The following is a 15,078-nucleotide window of genomic DNA, read 5'->3' on the forward strand; positions in this document are numbered from 1 at the left end:
TCTTTAGGTCATAACTATCATGTATGGAGATCACTAGGAGACAAGATATCCTCCCATCTTCATAGTCGCGACTTGATGCTCTGTCCACCTTCCCAGGCCTCTCCAGCTTCAAGCGTTTGCCAAGCAGACACTGAGCCAGCCTCCACACAGATCATGTTCTTGTAAGCTTCGTCTGGGCCGAAATCGGCCATGCCCTTGGCCTTCTCGATCCAAGGGTTCCAGACCACAACATCAGTCAGAGCTTCCCGAGTGATCGAGAACAAAGGTTGGTCATCCTTCGCAGAGGCAACGACGATGGGAACGGCAGGGTCAAGTTGTTGGTAGACGCGATCGGTTTCTTGGGTGATGGCCAATGCGGGGCTCGATTCGGTGTGAGAAGTTCCTTGGAGGGTCTTATCGACGTATGTCTTGGATTCGAGACCCTTAACACGGATGTCGGAGATATCCTATTTGTCATATTCCAATTAGCTGGGAATCGGGGAAAATAACACTGGAGTGCGTTATCATACCGCAATGCTCAGATATGTGTGCATAAGCACCTTGAACTCAAAGTTCTGCTGGCCCTCATTGCGAACCTGCAGTGCCGTCTCCAGCGAGTTCGTGGTGAGCGTAACACTGTACACCAGACCGAACTCATATGGCCAAGCGGCGCGGAACTCATCGGTCAGCATAGAGTGCGACAGCCCGAAATCCAACTTCACGGTAAGATCGGTTTGGTCGCTATCCCTTCCGGGCGCTTCCGAAGAGGACTTGCCCAAGAACTCCCAGTTGGAGTTGCGAGCGAAGCCATGTTGTGGTAGGGATGAGGTAGCGTGGTTCTGGGGCGGAGGACCGAAGACCTGGAGAATAAGCAGGGCGGTTAGCTGTAGCTCAAGCAGAGAAATCGTAGAGTTCACATACTGGAAACACCACCGGAATGCCACCCCGGATAGGCTTGGAGCCATCCAGATGAGCTGTCTCACTGACGAACAGCTGCTCCTGGCCGCCGGTCTTCCACGAGGTCACAGTAGCGCCGTACAGGTGCACGGCCACTGACTGGCCGGTGGGCAACGAAGCTTCGACGACGTTGTCCTTGATAGAGAGGGTGGGCTGGGGAAGGGAAGCTCCCACACCAATTGCGGAGGGCTTGTTTGATCGGTCCATTTTAAAAAATAAATTGGTGTGTTGAAGAGAGAAGAGAGATTAGAGAAGAGAGATGATGTTTCAAGTTGAAGCGCGGGGGGAAGGGGATCTTATCGGCCCCGCCTGTTTTGTTTTGACGGGGCTCCAGTCCGGGACTACCAAAGGGACAAGGGTTTCTTCGGTGCCACCATTACGACTTGCTCCGATCAGGAATACAAACAGGAATCTCTTCGCGACCTCATCCAGGAGCTGTTCAGGCATCACGCGGGCGGAGGCGGTGCGCGCTAACAGAAGTGGTTTCCTCCTGGCTCGCTCGGAGGGCAACGGCCAGGACCAGCTTCGCGAAGTACTGCATGTCCTTCCTCAACTGGATTCAATATGGACTAAATTTTTATGAGAGAGTGGGAGGCGTGAGGAGAGTTGTTATGTTCGTCTTTTTTTTCTTTGCCTTCGCTTCCACTCCACATTTTATCCTGGTCTGCCATGCTGCCATTGCCCTCGGTGATGTCTGATGCAAAGGAACACATGAAGCTGTTGGAGAACAAGACAGTCAGATAGATACCCCCTGTTCTCTCGTCAGCTAAGGATTCTCTGTGGGACTGCAGTTGTTTGGTGGAACTTGAAAGGCAGAGTTATAAGCCTGGTGCTTGTGGTCTTAACCGGGGTGACGATTTATGAGACCGGATCGAATATGGGTTTTAGCGTTTAGCGATTGACATTCTTATGCTTAGGAAATGCTTATAAAGGTAGTATACTACCCTAGAGCCATCTCCGAAATATTAGGCTAGAGATATACCTCCAAATTCTACCGGTTCTATTAGTGTAGAAGTCATAATATAGTTAGCGTATAGCACTAACGGTTATACGTTAAAGGTATATACCTAAAAAAGCCACTAAAAAGACCACTAAAAAGATATTTAGGAAGACTACGAGAGAAGACTACCTAAGAAACCATTAAGATAACTACGGCCGGATAAGCGGTAGACTATACGGTATATCTTCGGGTTGGCAGTTGTAGTAGCGCATGAAGAGGTCAAATCCCTCTTGGTTCTTCTTCTCGAAATCGAAGATATCTGACGCTCGCACAATCAAAGTACCGTCAATATTGAATCGGGCATAGAGGATACGCCCCTGTCTTGGGCCAAACAACGAGATAACGAGAACCTAATAGTGGTAAAAGGTTAGCGCTAACTTATAATGGTGATTACTAGGTCTATACCGGAAAACTCGAAGTCTGCTTAAACTCCTCCTGGAGGAGACGGCACTGGATTGTATTAATAATCGGCCCAATCTCGCCATGGAGAAGGTTATTAGACTTGGCTACCGCGCCGGTGCATATCATAAGCATAACATGCGGGCGGATTGTGTCTAGGTCCTCAGGGTCCTCTTGCCATTGTCGGGAACTTAGGGCTCTCCATCTTGAAAGATCGAGAGGTTTCGAATGCCCAATATGTAAACCATATAACATTCCTTGTGGCCCATCCTCAAAGGAATCCTCGGCCCTAGATAAATAAACCTCATTAGTTAGTCAATTTCTTGGTAGTTATAAGTAACAGGGGAGAATAGAGGAAGATCGAACTCACAAGATCTCATACCAGTTCGAGTTTTTCTCTATCGAATAGGAATTATCGGGATCATCTTTCTTAGAGTAGTCTTGAAGGATGTGGATGTATCTGGCGATTTGAAAGGCCTTCTGATACACAAGTTCGGTGGCTGGTAGTGGGTCTGATAGTGGGTATGAAAAAGACGAATGAAAGGCCTCGTCGAAACCGTCATAGTGATGGCGCACATGGTTAGGCATCCTAGCGCTGTCGATTTTGTATGTGCTGTATTCTTTCTCGGATAAAAGCTTGAAGTCGAGGGACTCTTGATCATCTGTGACATCCATATGGTGGAGAAGAACGCCGATTTCACGGAGAGTATCACAGTCATAAGAGACCTGGCTTTTCGATTCTAGCCATTCCAAGATGGAGTCGGCCTTTTCTTCGAACATTTTTCTCAGGGCATCATGGTCCTGCAGCACAGGCGGATTGACAGGTTGAGAAGACATGATAGACGGCGTGGAAACGCGACGAGATTGGTTGAGAGGGTGATGAAAATGATGAAGAGACGAAGAGACGTGGAGATGTGGAGATAGAGAGGTGGAAAGCTGGAAAGCTGGAGAGCTGGAACAAGTCTGGGAACTACCTAGGTACCTAGGTATAATGCCTCTAGGCGGAAATGGGTTAGTGTGTCACCATGACCCACTCTCATGTGGACCACCTAGCCCTCCTCCAGGGCTGTTTCCAGCTTACTCAGCGTCCCCTGTTGGCGCCTCAGTAAGTTTTGGCCTTTCCCTTCGTTTTTACACCACGAACTCGATTTTTTTACCGTGCTAGAATTGTGTCCTCAGCAGAATAGGCGGCTGTACAATACAGCTCGCCGTCCAAAGCTACGGGTGGAAAGCGGCCGTTTCTGGAGAGGCTGTTATTTTCGGCGTCGATTTCACAGGTCCCTATATGTATTATAGTTGTAATAGAATTCAAGTGAGAATGACCCATGAATAAAATACCCATGTTCCAAATTACGCCACTGAATCTGAACTGACGCACTAGACGTACTATGTAACGTATTTCACAAGCGAGTGGCCACCACAAGCGAGTGGCCACCCTAACCCAACATACCAATTTCAAATCCATTTATTTCAGCCAAAACGCCATTAAATTAAATTTTTAAAAAAATATCATCTATCTGGACATGTCTCTCTCCTATATCCTGGCTTCCTGCATACTCCGCACCCCCGGGGGGGTTTTGTACGCGGTTGTAAAGCTGATTCACCATGCTGACCGGGACCGGGTTCAGCTGCTTCCACCGGCTGTGTAATCAGCGCAGATGCTTCTTGCACTGAGAGACCGCTCTCTGCGTATAGATGCTTCCCAGATCTAGCACGCTTTTGCTTCTTCTTCTCGTTTTCACCGCGTAAATCACTCACTTCTCTCTCCAGAAGTGCAGCGGATTGCATCGTCATTTGACAGGCTTTTAAAACCTGATTTATAGCGGAATTCAGCGGGCTTGGGGGGTTTTTGATCTGGTACGAAGCAATGCTTTGATAGAGGAAGCTTGCTTTTCCAATTGCACACAGTTTGAAGGTGTTTTTGGATCCCAATCACTACCCCGGCTAGGGGGGGGGTTGGTGTAGTAAGCCGAATATCCAGCTTCGAAATCACCCTATCTGGTTCAAAGGGGACTAAACCGGCAGATTGGAAGCTGTTTTTAACAGTCTCTGTTTTAAAAGCTTCCTTTCGTGCATTAGGGTAAGCTTCGAGGAAATCCAATTTATCCACATAATTGGATCCGCACCGCATCCGGAATTCAACCAGTCTCCTATAAGCCCGTTTTAACACTACAAAACAGCCTATATCCAAAGGTTGTAAAAGATAGGATGAATGCGGAGGCATACAGATTGGTATAATACGGTTTTTTTCGCAGATTTCGTCAAATTTCGGGGTTAAATGGCTTCTATGGCCATCCAGTATTAAAAGCCGATATACCCCCTTCATCCGTACAGAAGTGGTAGGAATAAAGAGCTTTTCAAGCCAACGAAGTCCAATTTCGTTAGTAGTCCAGCCGTTAGGACTAACTTCGAAACGCCAGTTAGAAGGAAGGCTATCGAACCAAGATTCAATAAAGACTTTGCCTTTAAAAATCACACACGGTGGAAGGGCCCAACCAGCAGCATTCGTACACTCAATAACCGTCACCCATTCACGATTTCCAGGTTATAAAAGTGCTCTCCGACCGTAGTATTCGCTTCTCGTAATCACCCTCGCCGTCGCCGTTAATCCTATCGCGAAACCGGTCTCATCAAAGTTATAAACGTCGTCCGGGTCGATCCCAAATTGTAAGATAGTTTTTTAAACAAGATCAAACCACCCCTTTATAACCTCCGGATCCTCACATTTCGCACGCTCGTAGTTATACCGTTTCGAAAACCGAGAGGATAGAAAAGAGCGTCTTTTCACATAGTTCGTCACCCAATTTTCGCCGACCGAAGGAACCGGGGTAGTACCGCGCTTTTTAAGGAGAAGATTCGCCATTTCTCGCACCATAGACGGCCGGGGAGCTGATCCCCGGGAATCCATAGAGAGAATCCATTTTTGAAGAGATTCCTCTTCAGTTTCTGTCAGTTTATGCGAATTTGCGCGAGAAATCGCGCGGTGTTGTACACCACTAAGCCGGTGGCGGAGAGTTGTACGCGGGACTTTGTAAGTGCGAGCAGCGAGAGCAACAGATGTAATATCTCCATTTTTAAAAGCCTGGATAGCTAATAAGATCCTACCCTCTTGCTCTGTTGAATTTGCAGAGGATTGGGAGCGGATTGGTGGCATGGTGGGTGGTTAAAGAAGAAGGTGTTAATTCATGGACGCGTTTTTCGGTGGGGTGGCCACTCGCTTGTGGTGGCCACTCGCTTGTGAAATACGTTAGTACCTGGATATTTTGACCTCGCGGTTAACTCGGCAACGTCTCCATCGACCCCACGCAAATGTGGGTGAAAAGGTGTCATAGCTCATTTCCACCCCGACTCTCCTCTCCCAAGGTACAAGAGTCACAGACTGCCCAAGTACGAATCTCAAGTGATATCAAGTGCCAAGGTAGGTTCACGCACAACGTCAGTATCATACACCCCGGTATATACCCCACGTGCTCGCGTGACAACGTCCGAGCCGGGATCTTCGTTGATGGGGGCTTCTCCGCAAACTCCGAACCATGGCCAAGACCTCGAAGAGGACCGGGAAAATGTTCATCTTGCCTCTCAGGACGCTTCAAACTTGATCGGTCACCATGCAGACTCGTCAAGTACAGAAAGCGACACCGATCTCGAGAGCGACGACACTGTAATCCCCCAAAGCGACTCCAGGTCAAGGAGATTGGAGTTCGCACCGCTGATGACCAATCACCGACGATTTCCCTCAATCAACGAAGATGATCGCGATCATGATCATGACGGTGTGCTGGGTCCGGCCGATGGGGATGAGGAGAAACCGGTAACTTGGAGCTCGTTACCGAAGAAGGGCCAGTTGGCAATCTTGACTTTGGCGCGACTGTCAGAGCCGTTGACGCAGACATCTCTACAGGCGTACATGTTCTATCAGCTCAAATCATTCGATCCATCCTTGCCAGATTCGAAGATCTCCGCGCAGGCGGGTATCCTCCAGGGTAGCTTTACAGCTGCACAATTCATCACCGCTGTCTGGTGGGGCCGTCTTGGTGATGCTGAATGGATGGGGAGGAAAAGAGTGCTGTTGATTGGATTGATGGGTACTTGCCTGTCCTGTATCGGCTTTGGCTTCTCTCGATCTTTTGCGACGGCCATGGTCTTTCGGACACTGGGCGGGATATTGAATAGCAATGTGGGAGTAATGCGGACGCTGATTGCAGAGATCATTGCAGAGAAGAAGTAAGTTGTTATGTTCGCACAATGCGCCACCTTGCCTTAGGCTGACTACTTAGATATCAATCCCGCGCGTTTTTGCTCCTCCCCATGTGCTTCAATATCGGTGTAATCATAGGTCCAATCTTGGGAGGCTCATTGGCCGATCCTGTCAACAGTTTCCCGCAACTTTTCGGCCCGGGATCTCTCCTTGGAGGTAAAGAAGGTGTGTGGTGGATGCAGCGTTGGCCGTATGCATTGCCGAATCTTTTGAGCGCAATCTTCATATTTGCATCATTTCTCGCAGTATTTCTTGGGCTCGATGAGGTGAGATCATCGCTGTCCAATTTCATACCGTCACTAACAACAAGGCTTTTAGACTCATGAAATTGCACGTTATAGAAGCGACTGGGGTCGTAAACTGGGCAAACGGATCACAAGAGCTTGGACACGACGACCTCGGCACTATCGTCCGCTGACGCGCTCCAGAGACGATGGCTCCATCTACACGGATGGCAGTGTTGGTACTTGGTCTACGCCGTCGAGTCCAGCCCGCTCTCGTGTGCATCCACGGCCACGTAAGAAGATCGGGTTCCGCCAGATCTGGACACGCAACATCATCCTGACTTTGGTGGCTCACTTCCTACTTGCCTTCCACACAAGCGCCTTTAACTCTATGACATTCGTATTTTTGCCCGCACCCCGTGCACCAGAGAACTCCCGGCAGGGTCTTTTCCATTTCGGCGGCGGACTAGGTCTTCCATCGTCACGAGTTGGGCTTGCTACTGCGATTATCGGTTTCATCGGCCTGCCACTCCAGATCTTCCTCTACCCGCTGATACAGACAAAGCTCGGCACACTCACGTCATTCCGAACGTTCCTTCCTTTTTCGCCCATTGCATACATGCTGATGCCCTTTTTGGTGATTCTTCCGCGCGTACCATGGATTGTTTGGCCTTCTTTCACGTTCGTCGTTAGCTTACAGGTCATCTCACGGACATTCATTCTGCCCGCTGCAATTATCTTGGTGAACAACTGTGTCACGGATCCATCTGTTCTAGGCACAGTCCATGGAGTGGCGCAGAGTATCTCCAGTGGAGCTCGGACTCTGGGTCCATTTCTGGGTGGCTGGGGGTTGGGACTAGGGCTCGAAAATAACATGATTGGTGCTGTGTGGTGGGCGCTGGCTGTTGAGGCTTTGCTTGGTTGGGCTATGCTGTGGAGTATTTACGAGGGCAAGGGGATCGAACGGAAGAAAGACGAGGTAGAGGGGGACGAGGAGTGATATCCTTTGACCCGTTGATAATAACTATTGTCTGCACTCTTCAACATAATAAGCATGACAACCAGACCCTCAGCATAAAGCGAGTTTTAATGTTAGAAACGAGATTTCTTTGATATCAGCTTGGTTCCGACCCATAAATTATGGACAACTCTCAGTAAATAATTTGAGCCATCATACTCGCATAGATGGTGCAATGAATGCCTTCATTGCCTGAGTGACATCTCCATCATGAGCCTTGAGCAAGTCTGTGGCCTTGGTCTTACTTAAGTCAAGGTGATCAACCTAGATCCATATTAGCAAGTCTGCACACAGACAAGTACCGAAGCCATAGACATGGCAAACATACCAGCAGTGTAACATCGGCTGGAGCAACCTTAACTGTCTTCTTTTTCAGCACCTCATCAGTCTTGGGGCCCTCAGCCGTCTTTTTGTTGCCCGAATCTTGTCCAGCAGCTATCTCGAGTCGACTCATAGCCCGTCCCAGGGCCTCTTGGTTTACAGTAAGCGGTGCTCCGGCGGAGGCACCCTCTGTTGCGATTTCATTTGTGTTGAGGGAGGAGAGAGCGGCGGCGGCCTTTCGGTCTTCGGCGTTTGAAGGAATGGCATTCTCGACGGTGTCTTGGCCAGCACTTGCAGAGGGAATTGTATCAGACATATTTTCTTTGTGAAAGGGGCCCCGGGAGTTGGGTTTAATCTTAACTTGAGCTGTGTTTTGGCAACAACCCGGGTGGACGACGTCACTGATAAGCCCCGGGTTCAGATAAGTGCTGACATAATTGTTTGTTTCGCAGCCCTGGAGGTGCCGAAGTGGGCAACGAAGGCTACCTAGGTAGTTCGGTAGGTATCCCGACCTCAGGTCTCTAGATTATTCCGACTTCTTCTTTTTCAGAGTTTCGATCTTCATGTCTGACTTGATTTCTTGTTGCTAGCTGGTTTGGAACTTATTCACGGCTAGGACCCTTTTCGAATTGACTCCACAACGTATATCTCCACTTCTAAGCCCCACGTCTCAACTAATGGAAGGTTCAGGCCGAGTATGGCTCCAGTCGTTGGAAACTATACTTCGACCAGAATGCCTAGATGATGATGACGCTGATTTAGCTCCCAGTGCTAAGGTATCCGAAGTCTCACCATAAAGAGTCATATCAACCTTCTTAATATTTATTACATCTGACCCTTTATAAAAATGTATCTATTTCATCTCGATATCCCCGGTTGGTCCTCTTGTGTGGTTCGCACCCTTCCGGCACCTTTCCACCGTCTAGCTATAAAACCAAGAGCGAGGGGAAGATATCTACAAAAATCTACTGAAGCACTTGAGAAGGCCGCATAGACGGCCGCCTATTTTGTCAGGAATGATCACAATAGCCTGGAGGGATATCTAGTCCAGATATAGAGGGCAAGTGGCCTTGCAGTAAGCATACATAACCGTCTCTGATTGCCAGTCAATATGGGTAAGTGCGTGTCATAACGAATAACGGACCTCTATCATCCTACGAACCAAGCAAGCTTGTATGCATGGATTTTAGCTGATAGAACGCCATATATTCATATAATCCCTTGACCTGTGTTGCTGTACACATTTTCCTTTGGCATATATCAAGCTCTTACTAATTCGCGTGAATAGATAAAGGGACAGATGAATTGAACAATGGCCTTTGTGCTCTTTGTTCACTTTCACGTTAGATATCGATTGCTCTGACTTCAGATGTTGATGGCTTTGACTTCAGATCTTATTAGGGTGGTCAACCTTTTGTGTCTTCGATGTTTGCCTTGTACCCGAGTCAAACAATCATACGCACAAACGCATTCATGACTTCCATTATCAACTCTAGGCACACTCGATCAAGTCGGTTTCGATTGCAAACACTTAAATGACGATGTTTGCTGACCAGCACCGCATCGAGTTACCTTATCCTATCTTATCCCATCCATCTGATACATTCCTCGATTGATGGTCAGCCTCTCGCTTTCTCTTTACATCTCTCACCACTGGATCATTGATCCAACAACAACCTCCAACACATCAATCCTACCATAACCACTACCACCACAATACTCCCAAAACCACTACTCTTTACGATGTCTACCACCGATATCCCCTCTTCGGACGCCGTGTCAACCTGGGAACAGGCGTACCATGACGCATGGCGTCACTTTCACGGCTGTATTGAAGAAATTCTGAGCAGGCTCACCTGGGATAACCCATCCCCTGAGGATCGCCAAGTGACGATTGAAAAGCTGGGCCGACTTACCATCGAAATTGACAACATTCGAAACCTGGGACAGATCATGTTCGAACACGTCCCAGGTTGTGAAACCATCCGGGAGAGGCCTCTTGCATATTTTGTTACCGACTTCATTCGGGAGTGCAATGCAATGAACTACAAGATCAATATGCTCACCTGGAGACTTTTGAACCGCCAGAACAGCGAGAGGCTAGTACACAGTCGCCTTTTTAGGCTTCTAGAGTCTGTTCGAGACCGCGCCCCAGCATGATAGAATTGGTAGCTGGGTTTGTCGGGTTTCCTTTAGTATCTATTGTCGCTGTTTTGAACATGCTAACCCCGAAGCTTGTGAACAGCTCCAAGAAAAAGCCAGCGGTTTGCCGCCATATCACGATTTAACTCATGGACATACGATACCGGATTATTGGGCTTGGAAACTGACCTGGTTCTTTCTACCCTTGGACTGCATCACTACTTTTACTGACCTTGACCAAGCTAACATCTGAGTTTATTCGCAGGACCTAACAAAGGAGTGAGCGTGCACTTGAGAATTTCATCGGAAGTCGGAACTGGGTGAAGACAGCAAGAGGCTTGTGGAGGTGTCGCAAGGCTCCGTGTGAAATATGAAGCCCCCGGGCCAATTTCCTTGTGTGCACAGAGTAAATCAACAAGAAATACAACCAGCCAAGGACATGCAACACTTAGAGAGTATCTAGGCTATGATTTATCCCAACTGTAGATGTAATTGAATTAAGTATTTTCGTATGTAAGTATATGATGAAAAAGGATATTATGCACACAGATCTATCTAATGCACGTAAATTTAATGTTTCTTATAAACTTTCCAGATAAACATATCGTTCGGTAATGCTCTACAGGGCAAGAGCCAGGGCCAAAACACCAGCAGCACCGGCAACACCCATGGTAATGCCCCCAGTAGGAGCAGGGGCGCCACCAGTAGACTGCGAAGGAGAGGGAGAAGATGATGCAGAGCTAGAGCTCAAGTCAGAGCTGGACTCAGAACTGAACTGAGAGCTAGACTGAGAGCTGGAGCTCGAAGAGGTAGTGGAAGCCGAAGTGGTCTTGGCAGGGGTCTGGCTAGCAACGGAGGTCTCGCTGGCAAAGGAGGTCTGGCTGGCAGCAGCGGTGGAGCCGGTCTTGAAGGTGCTGCCATCAGCAGTCTCGGTCTGAGTAGCGGTTGCCGAGATGCCAATGAACGCCTCATTGGTGGCCCAGGCCTTGACACTGCTAGGCAACGAGTTGTACCAAGCTGGGTAGGTGCCAGCCATAGCTTCGCTGACGATCGAATCGCGAGAGGCCGGGTCGAAAAGGTCGTTGTACCATGTGGCCGGGATGGCTGTTGCCAGAACAGTCAAGATAGAGCTAGGCACAGCCTCATAAATGTCGTCATACATATCCTCGATATAGTCATCGTAAAGGTCATTGCTATCGACAAACCCAGGGCTTGAGGATGTGGAAGTAGAATCGGCAGGGGCGGCCAGAGCCGTGGCGGCGAAGAAAAGAGTGGCGAGGGCCTTGTACTGCATGGCGAAAAAAATGTAGTATAGGGAGGATATGGATTGAATAGAAGAGAGAAAAACAAGGCCGACAGCGAGCTTAAATACCCAGGTGAAGAATCAACCTTGGCAGGGCATCTGCTCATGGGGCTCTCTGCCTTGAACCTTGGAAGGGTCTCGACCCACGTTTTTACCCCCGTTAGGTCCATTTAGGTCCACGTTAGTACTAAATAGGCAGCTCTGGAGACTTCAAGCAGATTACGCTAACTAAAAATGGCCGCGCTTCGGTAAGTTCCGAGACATGACCAATCACACTCGATAGGTACCGATTAACCAGCCCGATTAGGCCTAATTTCCTCGACGCTAGCCGTTCTTGATACGAACGTTGCCTGCGCTGCTCCCCATTATTACGCGATGGCTTGGATTTTTTTTCTCATGCCTATAAGCATTTCCTCTGTATGGAGCAGATTGCGATCTATCTTGCCCCTTTATATTGTCTCCGTGGTCCGTCCTTTTTTTCCTTCCAAATATAGACACTCAAGGGTCGGCTTTCCATGCCAAGTCTGGGGTAGTTACCTAGGTAGTGAGAAATCTACGTTCAAATCTGCATCTCTATACAGTGGGAAACGACTATAAAAGGGTCTTTTGCGTCCCAGCTTCATCGATCTAGTAGATACTCCGTATGAAAGCCTTGGTATTATATTTATCAATACGCGAGGCCCTATGGAGGACGTCTGCCCATGTTATAGCCAACAATTTACCGTAGGGTGCTTTATTTTTCACACGGGTAAGCTCTCCACGGGTAGTGGTACAACATAGTTAGGTAGGGCTAGATAGTAAACTATCTGTCGGCTACCTATAAGGCTCGGTTTATCTTTGCCAGCCCCACCCACCTGGGCAGTATAATTACTGCGTCAGCTCTGAGATCTCGGAAGCTTGGCTGGTGTTTACAAAGAGGCGAACTTCATCACTCGATGCATCATACAGGCCAAGTTTGAGAACAGCCAGCCATTCATCATCAAAGAGACTTTCCCGAAATCACAGCCTTTCAAAACAATTCATATTTCAAATGAAGAACAGTACCCATGACATAGGCCATCACCTTCCACGTCCATGACTATATCATACATGCTAGGGGTACTAGTTAATTGATGGCGTAAATAGTAGAGGTCACAGGTCAGGAGGTTGCTATACCGTGAGATTTCAATGAAACCCTGTGGTCTGTGCTCAATGGGATTCCATTTATTTCCAGTCAAATAAGCTGTCGATTTTGAAACTGGCTGCATTGAACGAACTACCAGTCACACCCTGACCTACATGTGGTGCCTGGGGTATCAGGCATCAAAGTGAGTCATCGGAGCCCCGGGAATAAGCGTATCACGTACACGCACTGGATTGTCAGCTTTCTTTTGTTACATGTCCTTAATATATTTTCGCTCATCAGTCCTTTGTTCTCACTTCTTAGAATCCCACTATTCCATTGCCTACACTGATCAATTTCTCATTGCATTTTCTTTTTCGTGTTACTGCTGGTCAAGCGAAAGAGATTTAACTCATATAATCCCCCTACTATTCGGGATTAACTGCCCTGACCATGGCTGAATGGAGCCCTAGTTGTAAGAGCAGAAATCTAAATTTTCTTTGGAGCTCGATCCAGTATGGCTAACTATATCTAGCCTGGACACAAAAACCCATCAAGCAAGATGTCATCTATGAGGATCTTGAAGGGTTGAAAGAATCACTGCAAAAACTGCAGAAGCTTCCTCCGCTTGTGACCACACGAGAAGTATGTCTTTTCTCTAGAATCGACTTTAGCTCATATTGACCTGGTCCACAGATCGTCAATCTCAAGAAGAACCTCCGGAATGTCGCTTTGGGCAAAGCATTCGTTCTACAGGGTGGTATGTTGCACAGAACAATATCTCCGAAACATCGGGACTAATCATTTTGTCTAGGTGACTGTGCGGAGCTTTTCGACTACTGCACCCAGGAAATGATTGAAGCCAAGGTCAAGCTTTTGTTGCAAATGAGTTTGGTTCTTATCTGGGGTATGTCAGACCCCCCACAAAAAGCAAAGAAAGATGACCGCTAATCCACCAATAGGTGCCAATAAGCCCGTCATCCGTATTGCTCGGATTGCAGGGCAGTTTGCAAAGTAGGTTCCTCATTCATTAATTCAAACCCAGAAAACTAACAACAAACCTAGGCCACGCTCAAGTCCAACAGAGGTCGTCAATGGAGTGGAAATGCCCTCTTTCCGCGGTGACAACATCAACGGCTTCGCAGCAGACCCTGTATCCCGCCAGCCAGACCCATCACGTCTAGTCTCGGCCTACTTCCACTCCGCGGCAACTCAGAATTATCTCCGTGCCTCCCTCTCCTCAGGCCTGGCAGACCTGCACTCCCCACTAGACTGGGGCCTGGGCCATGTAATCACGCCCTCCATCAAAGAGCAATACGCCAAGACCGTAGGCGCCGTAAAGGATGCCCTGCGCTTCATGCACACAGTAGGAATCGATAAAGATCGCGGTTTCGAGACAGCCGACATCTTCACCAGCCACGAAGGCCTCTCCCTGGAATACGAGCAGAGCCTAACCCGACTCCTTCGCCACCCAGTGCAGCAAGGAACAAGCACCACAACTCCCGAAACAGGCTACTACGCAACATCTGGCCACTTCATCTGGATCGGCGACCGGACACGCCAACTCGGCGGTGCGCATGTCGAGTTCTTCCGCGGCATTGCTAACCCCGTCGGAATCAAGATCGGGCCTAGCATGGCGCCGGACGAGCTGGTGCAGCTGCTGGACGTTGTCAATCCGGATAGTGAGATCGGGAAAGTTACTCTGATTTCCCGATACGGCGCTTCTAAGATCGCAAATTTCCTTCCTGGCCATATCGCCGCTGTGCAGGCCTCTGGTCATATCCCCGTCTGGCAGTGTGACCCTATGCATGGCAATACCCAGAGCACACCGTCTGGTGTGAAGACCCGTCACTTCACGGATATTTTGTCTGAGTTGAAGCAGGCGTTGGAAATTCATCGCGCTGCGGGATCATTCCTTGGTGGTATGCATCTTGAACTTACTGGCGAGGCTGTCACTGAGTGTGTGGGTGGTGCTGCTGGGCTGACGGAGGATGGGCTTGGGGAGCGATACACGACATTCTGTGATCCGCGCTTGAACGAGAAGCAGGCTTTGGAGCTGGCTTTCTTGGTTGCTGGATTCTATCGTGACGAGTCGCAGGAGTGATATCATCGCTTTGGTAAACTGAACACGAGATATATGAATGTTGAAGGCGGACAGCGAGAAAGATTTCGGGTATTTTCGAGTCTCTGAATGCAAAGTAATATTTGGCGGCTTCACCGCGGACATGAGTATAGATTTAAATCATCTAGGATTCAATTGGTTGAACTGAGATTCAAAAAGAAGTAATGACGATTGACTTTCCAAACAGTCCAACCCATCCAGCTCGCTATCACGGTGCAAAATTCAAGAAACGCCCAAAGAGTCCCCATATTTA

The 15,078-nt window shown here is 48.5% G+C and overlaps 7 protein-coding genes across 7 annotated transcripts; 3 read left to right on the top strand and 4 right to left on the bottom strand.

The window, feature by feature from the left end:
- Positions 1-59: 59 nt before the first annotated feature.
- N7525_000693 (D-hexose-6-phosphate mutarotase) lies at positions 60-1,143 on the bottom strand (the record flags this gene model as incomplete). The annotated part of the gene is made up of 3 exons (XM_002562094.1): positions 60-446; positions 510-839; positions 901-1,143. 3 exons carry the CDS (start codon positions 1,141-1,143, stop codon positions 60-62), a joined length of 960 nt encoding a protein of 319 aa, XP_002562140.1.
- Positions 1,144-2,220: 1,077 nt separating this feature from the next.
- Positions 2,221-3,172, bottom strand: N7525_000694 (uncharacterized protein; the record flags this gene model as incomplete). Its single annotated transcript, XM_002562092.2, has 3 exons — positions 2,221-2,286; positions 2,342-2,624; positions 2,706-3,172. Coding segments are annotated over 3 exons (816 nt in total), but the record flags the coding sequence as incomplete, so codon positions are not given.
- Positions 3,173-5,840: 2,668 nt separating this feature from the next.
- On the top strand, positions 5,841-7,817 carry N7525_000695 (putative MFS multidrug transporter; the record flags this gene model as incomplete). The annotated part of the gene is made up of 3 exons (XM_002562091.1): positions 5,841-6,559; positions 6,613-6,859; positions 6,912-7,817. 3 exons carry the CDS (start codon positions 5,841-5,843, stop codon positions 7,815-7,817), a joined length of 1,872 nt encoding a protein of 623 aa, XP_002562137.1.
- A 171-nt stretch (positions 7,818-7,988) lies between these two features.
- N7525_000696 (huntingtin-interacting protein K) lies at positions 7,989-8,472 on the bottom strand (the record flags this gene model as incomplete). The annotated part of the gene is made up of 2 exons (XM_002562090.1): positions 7,989-8,099; positions 8,164-8,472. The coding sequence occupies 2 exons, from the start codon at positions 8,470-8,472 to the stop codon at positions 7,989-7,991; spliced, it is 420 nt and encodes a 139-aa protein (XP_002562136.1).
- Positions 8,473-9,899: 1,427 nt separating this feature from the next.
- N7525_000697 (uncharacterized protein) lies at positions 9,900-10,316 on the top strand (the record flags this gene model as incomplete). Its single annotated transcript, XM_002562089.1, has 1 exon — positions 9,900-10,316. One exon carries the CDS (start codon positions 9,900-9,902, stop codon positions 10,314-10,316), a length of 417 nt encoding a protein of 138 aa, XP_002562135.1.
- A 601-nt stretch (positions 10,317-10,917) lies between these two features.
- Positions 10,918-11,592, bottom strand: N7525_000698 (uncharacterized protein; the record flags this gene model as incomplete). Its single annotated transcript, XM_061211656.1, has 2 exons — positions 10,918-11,038; positions 11,087-11,592. 2 exons carry the CDS (start codon positions 11,590-11,592, stop codon positions 10,918-10,920), a joined length of 627 nt encoding a protein of 208 aa, XP_061070882.1.
- Positions 11,593-13,156: 1,564 nt separating this feature from the next.
- On the top strand, positions 13,157-14,807 carry N7525_000699 (3-deoxy-7-phosphoheptulonate synthase class II; the record flags this gene model as incomplete). The annotated part of the gene is made up of 6 exons (XM_002562087.1): positions 13,157-13,178; positions 13,239-13,348; positions 13,400-13,463; positions 13,518-13,610; positions 13,666-13,717; positions 13,769-14,807. The coding sequence occupies 6 exons, from the start codon at positions 13,157-13,159 to the stop codon at positions 14,805-14,807; spliced, it is 1,380 nt and encodes a 459-aa protein (XP_002562133.1).
- Positions 14,808-15,078: the final 271 nt, after the last annotated feature.

The sequence above is a fragment of the Penicillium rubens genome, assembly GCF_028828025.1.
Source record: "Penicillium rubens strain IBT 27055 chromosome Unknown utg000001l_segment0_segment0, whole genome shotgun sequence".
NCBI classification, from domain to species: Eukaryota; Fungi; Ascomycota; class Eurotiomycetes; order Eurotiales; family Aspergillaceae; genus Penicillium; species Penicillium rubens.